The sequence below is a fragment of the Corapipo altera genome, unplaced genomic scaffold (genome assembly GCF_003945725.1).
Source record: "Corapipo altera isolate COAL_440 unplaced genomic scaffold, ASM394572v1 150, whole genome shotgun sequence".
NCBI lineage: Eukaryota > Metazoa > Chordata > Aves > Passeriformes > Pipridae > Corapipo > Corapipo altera.
The window spans coordinates 3674079-3685459 of NW_020884941.1; the positions used below are offsets into that span (position 1 = coordinate 3674079).

The window sequence follows — 11381 nt, forward strand, 5'->3', positions numbered from 1 at the left end:
TTAAATAAAGCACTCAGGAAAACTGAATGCAAGTGAGTGTTCAGCATCATACCCAAAAGCATTAATATTAGGCCCTGGGGCTGCTCAGTTACCTGAATAGCACAAAACATGGGGAGATTCACTGTTCATTCAAATTTACTGAACTCAACCTAAGTAATATGCATTCCTTTTATTTAAAAAGTTGTCCTAACAGTGCATGTTGCACCTATACAAAAGAATCTGTCCACACACAGGTATATAAGGGCTCCAGCACCTGCCACAGGACTGAGCTCGCTCACGCTGCCAACGCAGCGTTCTTGGTACGTGGCATTTGGGTGGAGGGGGTGGGGGCAGAAGTCAGCAGTACTGGGAACTCTTGGCAAGTGGAATGTGTGTCCCCTTCAGGGACAGAGAGACCCCTGCCAATCCTAGATCCATTTGGGGAGAGGGAATAGGGATAAAGTCTGTAGGAAGAGCACCAGTGTCACAACAGGGAGGTTACCAGGCTGGAGCAGTATTGGCCAAACGTCTCATGCGCCTATGGGAGAGAGAGAGAGAGGTACAGTAAGTGCTGTGTTACAGCCAGGAGAGGTCTGACCACACCCAACATTTCTCGGGAGGTTGTTGCAGCTTTGCACACTCCAGACAGGTTTATTGCCTAGACAGAACTCCTCATTCATCTGAGAGTGCCCTTGTTCATAAGGCTAAGACACTGTTTTCAGTAACAGCTTTTAGAGCACTTTTGCTCATTAACTTGGATTGAACCAATTGCTGCTGTAAACTATTCAGTCAGCCACAGCTGATAAGCAAAATGACTATGCTACTGTTAATCAGACATAAAAAAAGTCCTGGGAAAGAGCTGAGGCAGTATATTTACTGTTTCCACAACGTATCTTTTGGAGAGATGCTAGCCATTCATTATATCTGCCCGGAGCAATTTCACCAGGTAGGAGCAAGTGCTCTCAACTGCTTGTCAAACATGGCTTAGCAGGTCTCTGGATGGCAGAGCTCCTCCTGGAATCACACAGTGCTCCCGTGCTGGCAAACAGGTTGGCATCAGTCAGGCTGGAGCTGGGAGCTTGCCCGTTCCTACATCACACAGCACTTTGCCCTACATAAAAAGCAGCCTTGTGGCAGGATTCTAGGTAGCATGACAGTGCATATAACTCCAGTATTTTTGATTAATGCCTTCCTATAGAAACAACCCCCCTTGGGCAAACAGAGAGCCCAGGGAAAAGAAAAAAAAAAAGAAAGGAAACTTTGCTTCAAGCAGGAGATTGGTTAAAGTAGAGTTTTTGGTGTTTATGGAGCAAGGTGATAACAATTTAAATGCCCTGAAGCTAAAGGGATATGAGTCTCTGTTGTAGTGTGCAGGTCTGACATCCTGCCAGTTGGCTCTCAGTAGAGAAAGACAAACATCAAAGCTTTTAACTTCTCTCCTAGGGACAGGCCAAGAGAACTGTCTGAAGTAGTGGCAGCACCTTGTGTTTCTGTCCTGGTCTCTGATCTTCTTCTCCATCTCGGCATCTGTGAGGGTTTCCAGGAGAGGGCACCACTGGTCAGCGTCCCCCGTGTTGCGAATTGCGATCTCCACAGTCGGCAAAGGGTTCTCGCTGCAGGGCAGGGCAGAGGGCAACAAAGCAACATCCATCAGAACACTCCTCTGGGTCACCAGCCCAGATACAAGCACAAGGACAACAGAGCCTGATTTACAGTGTTTGAGGATTCAGCACTCATTCTTAGCTCTGCTTAGCACAGCGTGGCTCCCTGCAGTTCACCACAGGCTCCTGGTTACAACCTTGCTGTGCCTGAAGTTTTTGGGAGAGCCGCTCCTGCCATTTCTGTGGGGTTTGTGCTGGAACCGGGGCTGATTCGGTTCTCCCCTGCAAGCAGCCATTACATCCCTGGCTGGCAGCATCCAACCCCTTCAGGCACAGGCACAGGTCATACCAGGTCATTAGTGCTGGAAGCGCTTCTCCCACTACAGCAGCGGGGCTGGGACTGTTCAGAGGGTTCCTTGTCTGGCCTTGCTCTTCTGCAGCTCTGACTTCCTAGCTGTAGTTTGCCTAACACACCCCTGACAGCTCTTCCCTGGCAAAAGTCTGGCTTTCTGGGAGCCTGATAGTGGAACAAACACTGTTCTCCCAGTTGCCAGGGAAAGGGTTGTCTTTTAGGACCTGCTGTTAAGCAGAGGCTGTGGCTACTCCCTATACAAGCAATGAATCACTCGGCTGTGTCCCAGATCACAAGATCTGCTCCTCAGAGATCTCTCTGCCCTGACCAGCTGTATTATCACATGCACAAAAATATTTATTGCTTCACTAGCCGCTTTTCAGTAAAAGTCAACAGGAACTGACCAGGAGTAGCTTCCCAAATATTGACAGAGGAGCCGGAAGCCCAGCATAAATATAGAGGAGCCTCGGAATGTAAATGTTTGCTTTGAATTCTCGAAAGCGCAGCCTGAGCTGCAGAAGTGTGTGTGTGAGAGGAGCCCTGGACAGGTGTGCACACACACACGACCCCCTCCCCAGGGACATGCCTCCACGAGTGCCTCCCTACACAGGATTTCAGCACTCATGGGCAGCCCTCTCATTCCCCCAGGAAGGAACTGAAATGGTAATTGTCATGGGAACACACAACATCTGCATCAAAGCTAATAATCTAAAATAACAACTCTTCAAAGTGATGCTACAATGAAAAATTCATCCAGAGTCTTTGGTATCCGATCTGGGGAGGAAACTTTAGTCAAATCTACTTTCAGTACTGCTGACATCCACTACACAACACTCAAACCCAGGAATTTCATCTCAGCCCCAGCCTGCAATGCATTCCAGGCAAAATGCTAGATATTAACTGGGGTGTTTCTTCTACTTGATAGCATGGTCTCTACCACGTAAGTCTCTCACTTACTGCACTTAACACTGGGCACCCACAAGAATTAAACAGGGGTGGAAAGCTGGCTTCATGTGCATAATGTAATTGCAAGGCAACTCAGATACCACATTTCTTTAGCAAAGAATCAGAGATAAACTGAAAAATCCTCCCTGGTCTCCCAATTCCACAGTAAGACAGCTCCTCCTCCCCTGTTATTTCCTGATGAAGAGGACAGTGCTGCTGGCAGAATGGCTGAAAGGCAGGAGTCTGAGGAGAGCAAGGCACTCCCTCTGCTCGGGGTCCAGGCCTCAGGCAGTGGTGTCAGGGGCATGCCAACAGGGCAGGGAAACACCATCCTTTGGAAAAGTGACTCCTCAGGCACGTGGTTTTGGTGTGTGAGAGAATTTGTGCCATCATTCAGGACCCAAAGGCAAAACTGGCTATGAAGTGTGTGTGCTGCCACCAGAAACATTCAGAACTGAGGTGGGAACATCTTAACACACCATCCCCCCGAAAATCCCACAGGCAGCAGTTACCTGTCTGTCTCCAATCCTGCCCTTCTACTGGGCTTTTGGGCTCTCCTTGTTTTGCACAGAGCAGGCCAGCTGGAAGAACTGCCCTGGCTTTCATCAACTAAAAGACAGTTTTACCTCTCCCTCAGATGATTAAGAGGCACATGACTTCTCAAACCCCCAGTCCCTTGAGATATTAAGGTCCTTTTGATACATCTAAAGCAGACCCTTTCCTTACATCAATGGAATGATGTTGGAGCAACCACCACTCCTGTGGTTTGGGAATTCAGGAACTAACCAACCACAGAACCCAAATATCATTAATCACTGCAAGGTTTCAAAAGTACTACTTTGCTGGAAGAAAAAAAGGGAAGAGGACATGTTTGTACAATGACAAAAAACCAAGGTTTTAATTAGATGTTTTTCCTCTCTGAACAGCTCATGTCTATGTAGTTTGTTCTGTTGGGGTTCCTTTCTTAGTTTTTTATTCTCCCCCCACCTTGCAATACTGCCACAGTCTAAAGACAGCCCAAAATCTGCCTGTTTGAACTACCCCTAAAAGGAAGCACTGTTCAGTAACCATGGCCATGTTTTTAGAGAGAATAGTTTGAAGCTGGCACAAACATATATCTGAGAGAGCCTGGACATCACTGACTAAAATTTTACTTGCTTCAAGTTCCAAAGACTCACAGGAAGCAAAGGGAGAAATGACCCCCCAGCAACAGTAACAGGTACACAAGGTTAATTTCTTAACTTGGACATCTGCAGCACCTGGAAAGGCACAGGAAGGAGGGACAGACACTACACCCTCTGCTACTGCAGGCCACAATGTGCTGGCAGCATGACAGGTTCTCATCTACCACCCTGAAAGTTCCCATCGTTTCTCAGGAATGCACACCCACTGCTCTGCTGTTGTTGTTGGATGTGGTCCCAAGCTGGAACTGCAAATATCAGTCAGCTGCTGTGGATGGAAAGGTAGAAGCCATCTCACCAACTCCATGAGGAGAAGGGACATCAGCAGGATGGATACACAACATAACAGTTTCAGTAGAAGAGTTTAATTCACATGTGCTAAACGGTCCCTTCCCATTTTCTAATGTGAATTACTCTGGGGATCACTTTAGAACAAAGTAGTTGCTGTGGAAGACCGTCAGGATAAAAATTACATCCAGAGGAAGCAGAGTGAGACTAGTGCAAGAACAACTAGTCCAGAGCAGTTCAGTGCCTGTTTTCCACAGAAGGCTGACCAGACAGGAAACCTTTAGACAGAGCAGGAGGAAGGAGCAGAGCTCATGGCAGCAGACAGCTGCCCCACAGCTTCCAGCTCCTCTATCTTAACCCCTCTCTAACTGCTCACTACCCTCTCCCTGAGGTTTCCCTTTGCTGCCACACAAAACTGGTGTCAACAGTACCATTCCCTCACCTCTGCAAATACAGCCTTTACTGAACTCAAACTTCCCTGACTGTCACCATGACCCAAGGTCACAAAACCTCAGAGTGCACATTAGGGGATGGTTACAGCCTGCAGACTCAGCACCCTGCTGTGGATAACATCAGTACAGGAACTCCCCACAGAACACTGCACGGCACAACTGGAAACCATTATCAGTAGAAGACAAGTTACAAAGCTGACTAATCAAACCTGACATTGCTGCTTTCCAGCTGTGAGAAGGGCCTATGATCAAGCCAACTCTAACATCAGCCAGGGTAGAGAGCTACAGTTTCCATCAGTCTGAGTTAACACACTGAAGCTTGAGACAGTGGATGGCCTAAGTCAGGCAAAGCTAACAAAACAAATATATCCAGGGCTCACCATTAGCTTACATTAGAAGAGGAAGACACAAGGTATTCAGTCCCCATTAAGCAGCCTTTCATTCTACAGCAGAAGCTGACAGTTCATCAATATTTAGTCCTGAAATGTATTAGGCCCAAGAGGAAAAGATAATTGGGCACAAGCACAAATATTTCTAAGAAGGACAGAATGGTTACAAGCCATAAGGACCAATTTCAAAGGGAACCTTCTGCATCAGGCCAGCTGTTCTAAGATCCATTGATGCAGATGCCCATGAAGTACAAACACACCCCCGGAGCTGTAGGAGGAAGGTGACAGTTCAGTACCTGAAGGCGTATGTCTTCTGGTGCCAGCTCAGCTGGCCCCGGATGCTGTAGGCAATAGTAGTGACAAACTCCCCACCCAGGCCAAGCTCTGAGCACAGCTTCAAGGCAAACTTCTCTGGCGAATTCTCCTTCTCTGACATGTCCCACTCAAACTGGTCTACAAGGGAAATGTTCCCTACGTGGATGTTCAGCTGGAGATAAGGAAAGAAACAGGTTATTTTTTTCTACTCTCACAATGGTTTGTCAGAGTAATTGAACTGAGGAGGCGGAGGCTGGAGAAGAGAAGCAGAGCAGTAACTCCCAGTTCATTCATCTGCAGAGTTCCTCAACTGAATTCTTAACTCCAGTAGCACGAAGGCAACTCAGCTTTGCTCATCAAGGTTCAGTTCTTCCAAAAGAAGATGGCAATGCTTTAACTGAACTATTTCATCATCTCGAGGGCTGGCACATGAATGTTTTAATAATCTGCCATCTTTGTTCTGTTCTTAATACATGGGACAAAACAAAATCTGAGAGCTCCTTTGCAGTCTTACTCCCCCAGCCACAGAAACCCAAATGGTTCTGCTCTCGTTCTAATGCCTTCCTGTATTACCTTAATAATAACTCGCTGGTCCGACTGATCTTCCAGGATACTGTCAGTTGGGTACGACTCGATCTGTTGTCGGATGGCAGATGCAATAGCAGGGACAAAGGTCAGAGGATTCAAATCCAGGTCATCACAAAGAATCTCAGAGAACATTTCTGGGGTCATTAGCTTTTCTGATACAGAAGAAGAATCAACACTGTTAACCTTCTTAGAAATCAATATCTGACACTTATAGAATACATCAAATTAATCCCACAGTGTGAGAAAGGGAATCCCAAATGCATCGCCCTTTTGCTCTTAGAAGGGTCTTTTGTATCAGGTTTGTAAGGACATGCACACTGACATAGGGACTTACAGCCTTCTTTACCTGCATGGAGACAGTGTGGCTACGGTCTAACAAGCCCCATCCATTAATCTCAGCTAACAGAGTAGTCTCAGACCACTGAGCTGATGAACTGGCTCAGGAGAATATGCCAGTTAAACTCTTTGGACTACGAGTCCAGGAATGACTGCAACCCATGGCAGAGCATTTGCTAAGAGACATGAGCACTGAATACAGTCCACAAGGGGAGTTTTAAAGCTTTGTGTATATGAGGCAAGGACATGCACACTCATGCTTGTTCTCTCTTCACATTTGGTGATGGATACAACTGTACTTCTCCAGCCTCAGGAAACTCTCCTTGCTACATACCATTCATGTTCCACGTAAATGCATCTCTGAGTTTCTGCCCATCAATTTCCATATCAAGCCTGATTGGAACCAGAACCTCTGGCTGGGATGCATTCTCATGGATCACTGCTGGGTCATGGTCATCAAAACTAAAAGGAAGAGCAACAACAGAGTATATGCAACTAGCACACGACACATCTGGCATCCATAGAGGGGAGGCATTGTTTGTTGGAAGCAATCTCCACACTCCAACTGCATAATCAGTCTATAGACAGACTGCTCAGTGCAAACTTACAGGGCTAAAAGTAACCAATACCAGTTTAATCACCTTTTATTACACCTTTTAGAATACATTCTTGCAAATAAAACAAGGAAGCTTTCCAGGATTACATTTATCTTGGTTGCCTCGAGTTTTAGAATGGAAAAAAGTTAGTCATAAGCCCCAGCAGCACTTTCCACTGAATAAAGTAGATCAAAGTTACTGGAATATGGTGGTGAGAGGCAGCCTGTCCTTCACAGAGAGGGTCCTCAAATGACAACTGCTCAGCAAATCTGCAGAAGTAGAAGGAACTCATCGGGAAAAGAATGAACATTGTCCTGACAAAAGGAAAGCCTCCTCTCTGAGCCCTGGCTGGGTGCTGTAAGGAAGAGCCTCAAGGCATACAATTTAACTAAGAGCCTCCAAACTGGCAACCTGCAGGTCTTTTGTCAATTAAGAGATGAATCACAACAGCACCGCCCTGGTAGTGTATCACTTTGGTAACTGTTTCCACTTTCCAGAAACAGGAAGCTCTTACCACAGAGGGAACGTTCTCTTCTTATCCCTGCCCATGCGATTCCTGTTAATGGTTGTTGAGCATGGCACTGCATCCAGGTGGTGAGAGCTGTTGGGCAGGGTCGGCACCCACTGGTTGTTCCTCTTTGCCTTCTGTTCTCTGAGGAAGGAGAGTGGATGTTAAACTGCAGACCTGGAGCACCACTGTTACTATGTCAGGAATGGCATAACTTTAAACTCAAAAGTCCTATCATGAGCTCCTGCTCTTTTATTCTGGAATCATCCACATTACTATTCCAAGAACTCATGTTCCCCACCAGCTTCTGGGAAGCCCATTCTCCAGCTCACAATTATGCTTCAGATATGGATCCAGATGCAGCATTATAAATACTAGGTTCATATTTGGACTTTCTATCTACACTTTATAAAAAGACTACCGAGAAATGCAAGGTCTCCAGAAGGCAGTATGTGCAGGGAGTGTGTTCTGCAAAACATCTGTTACAGATGGAATGCAGTAATTGCAAAAAAAGTTGTATCATCAAACACTTACGTTTTATTTCCTGTTGTATGTGGGCAGTAACCCAATCCTCAGGCTCTGGAGATCTCCATTTGCCCAACACTGCAAACTGTTTAATCACACTGGCAAACAAGCCCTGCACAATGGCCTGTGCTTCCTGCCCAAGCTGACATCTTCCAAGCAGCTCCATTCTGAGCTTGGCCCCCACCAACCCTGGTTACCTGAGGTAGGTGGGAGGTTCTGTGCTGATGGACACTGCTTTATACTTCTCATCGTTTCCATCCAAGATCTCTTCCACTTCAGAGGCCTTTAACAGAGTCACACTCGTGGCTAATGTTGTATAGCCGTGATCTATTACCAGGAAAGAGGCCAGTAATTAACACGAAAAAGGGCTACATAGCACTGTAACATTAACAGGCTACATAGTGACAAGCCCTCTCTGACACTGCAGGAGGAACTAAAATAGGCTACCAAATGCTACAAGCGTCCTTTGGGCTTCATCTATCTTCTCTTAGACATTTACAAAGCCCAGAAAACAATAAATCCTGAGTGGACTTAAAGGTTGGAAATAGAGAGGCAATGATCAATAGAAAAGCTGTTAAGACTCGGAAAAGGGGGAGAAACCTCAGGACAGCTGAGGTTGCTGAATGACAGAGACCATCTGCACCAGACAGTCCTGCTAAGGCTCTGAGAAAGAGGAGTTAGGCATGGGATCAGGATGCACAGTTAGGGCGACCACAGGGAGAGATCAGAGGAAGAGGACTAGACATTAATATTATTGTAATAGCACCAAAGGTCACTGTGGACATTCTTCCTCTAGCACAGCTAAGAATAACACACAGATAAGACTTACATCTTCGGGGACTGTGAGACCGCTGATTTTCTGTTGGGGGGAAAAAAGAGAAAGCAAGAGATCAGCAGGATACTTGGGGGAAGGAGACGTAAATCCAGAGTAAACCATGACTTTTTTTATGCTTTAGTCTACAGAGCATACAGCAAGTCATATTGCTGAGAAATTTAACTGCTTGCTATTAGTGCCTTAACAAAAACAATACCAATATTCTCCCTGTAGTACTCACATCAGTAGCAATGCACCACAAATTCTGGCAGCCATAAACTTTGCCAGGAGCAAAGTTAAGCAAAGATGCACATTTTCAACGGGGCATCCTTGCAACACTCCTGCCTATTTGACAAAAGAGGCAATGATGCCCCTCTTCTGTCTATAAAACTATTCTGAAACACAGTATCATTATACTATTATTATTATATAGCATCACTGGAGACGTGGCTTTTGCTTTGTGACAAATGCAGCCAAGCCCAGGAATGCCACGATGACTGTTTCCATTTCAGAATGCTTTTGATCAGGTGATATTTGTTGCCAGGCTGAACCAGGAGCCACCCAGTGCCACCACCGCAGGGGGTTCCATCACCGGGGCGGCCTGAGCGATTCACACAGCCCTTGAGGTGCACAAGCCTCTCAATCGCCAGGGACAGTTTTTCAAGGCCAAATTTTGGATAAACACTGCTGGGAATGTTTACTCATCTTCTCACCATGTGAAGAGGCCACTATCTTCTTCCTTTCTTCCACGGTAGCCAGTCGCCTCCAGAGCGAGGGGTACCTCTTGTACAGGGAACCGCGAAACATGCGCAGGTAGTTTCCCACCTACAAGAAGAGAAGTGGAAATGTGGCCTTGTATTCCATTTAGGAGATTTTCAGCAGAGGCTGAAACAAATTCATCTCTTTGTAACAACAGGAGGGACCTCCTAAGAGGGTTCTTTGTTTTTTTGGGGGATTTTTTGTGATAGACTGACTGTGCTGGGTTTGGCATCAAACAGCATCACAATTTTTCTGGCAACACAGAAAACAAAATTTTTATCATCACTTATTTCACCAGTCTTATACAAAAAGCCCGTCATCCATTAGCAATAATCAATTTAATAGGAAAACACTCCATTCATTTTCATGTATTTTTGAAAAACCTACCCTTTCTTTGCTTCAGTTTCCACATCAATGCAGTGTTCAGTCAGAATTAAACCAAACCAGATACCCAGCTCTCTGACACGTTATAATTTTTACTTTGAACCTCTGAGCCATTTTGACATTGTTTGAATACAGCAAATACTCAGAGAATTGTATTTTGTTTTAAACCCTCTGAACATGCCAAATGTGATTGCTGCCAATAGTCCTTTTTCAAATTTACTTACCATCTGTAAAGCAGTTTGGTTCTTCCTGGCATAAGATCCTCACCTATGCTGAAGGCTACAGCAGGCCTTGCTGAACAACAGAACTATTTCTAGACTCTGAAATCAAATTTTTAGACTGGTAGTACTGGCAGATTCCCACACAATGAGGTTTCTATTCCTTGTTTGACAAGACTCTTTTGATCCTAATTTTTAATTGTATCTTTCACTCTACAGTGCTCATCAACAGACAGAAATCAACAGTAGGTAAAAAAGGCAACCCTTTTCCCCCTCGATGTGCCTGATGCAACAATCTCACAGCCCAGCTGACTGCAGTTACAGTTCTTCTTTCAAACTTTACATTTCACATGAGACAGCAAGGGGTCTTCAGTCCCCGCTCACGCTATACAGACGGCAATTTAATTTATCCAGTATTTCCTCTTTTGCATCAAGGCGGGAGCTATAACATTTTTTTCTTGTTTCCAATCGTGACCATTTCTATGGTGCTGAAGGACCAGTATTTCGTGCCTTAGAAAAGCCTATCTTCAGGGAGGCTGAACATCCTCTCCTCCCGGGAGAACAGTCTCAGCACAGGCACTGGGGGGCTAAAGCGCTGCACGCCGGCGATTGTTGGCCAGACCCGTCTGCACAAGCAGAAGGAGCCGCGCTCCAGAATCAGAGGCTGATTCTGGTGCTGTTTCTGAAGGCCCATGTGTGGGATCCATTACCTCGGAGAACGTGAAATAACCCAAGCCCTGAACAAGAAATCTGAGCGGGGTCTCAGGCGGGGACCCGCTGCCCGCGTACTCGCGCGTGTCCCGGGGGCGCCCTTACTGGGAGCACTGGTGCCCCCAGACCCGCATCACGGCGGAGGGGACCCGTGGGGGCCGCAGACCCGTCCCCCACACCCCTGGGCTCCCCCTCGCCCCTTCCCCACCCCGCGCATCCCCCCCAGCCCGGCCCGGGCCCGGCTCCCGCCCGGGCCGCACCTCGGAGCCGATCATGTAGAACTCGCCGTCCTCCTCCAGCTGGAACTTGACGGGCTTCTGCCCGAAGGTTTTGCTCAGCGCCATCATCATCATCGCGGCGGCGGCGGGCGGGGGGAGCGCCCGGGGTGTGGAGCGGGGCCCGGCAGCGGCGGCGGCGGCGGCAGCGACAACGGGCGGCTC

General features: G+C 46.9%; 1 protein-coding gene across 1 annotated transcript; it reads right to left on the reverse strand.

Moving 5' to 3' along the window:
* Window positions 1-150: 150 nt before the first annotated feature.
* SMARCB1 (SWI/SNF related, matrix associated, actin dependent regulator of chromatin, subfamily b, member 1) lies at window positions 151-11334 on the reverse strand. The gene is made up of 10 exons (XM_027661604.1): window positions 11202-11334; window positions 9583-9694; window positions 8885-8914; window positions 8253-8382; window positions 7537-7674; window positions 6761-6888; window positions 6076-6242; window positions 5484-5674; window positions 1461-1592; window positions 151-517 (listed from the first exon to the last, which is right to left on the reverse strand). Exons 1-10 carry the CDS (start codon window positions 11292-11294, stop codon window positions 478-480), a joined length of 1161 nt encoding a protein of 386 aa, XP_027517405.1. The 5' UTR covers window positions 11295-11334; the 3' UTR covers window positions 151-477.
* Window positions 11335-11381: the final 47 nt, after the last annotated feature.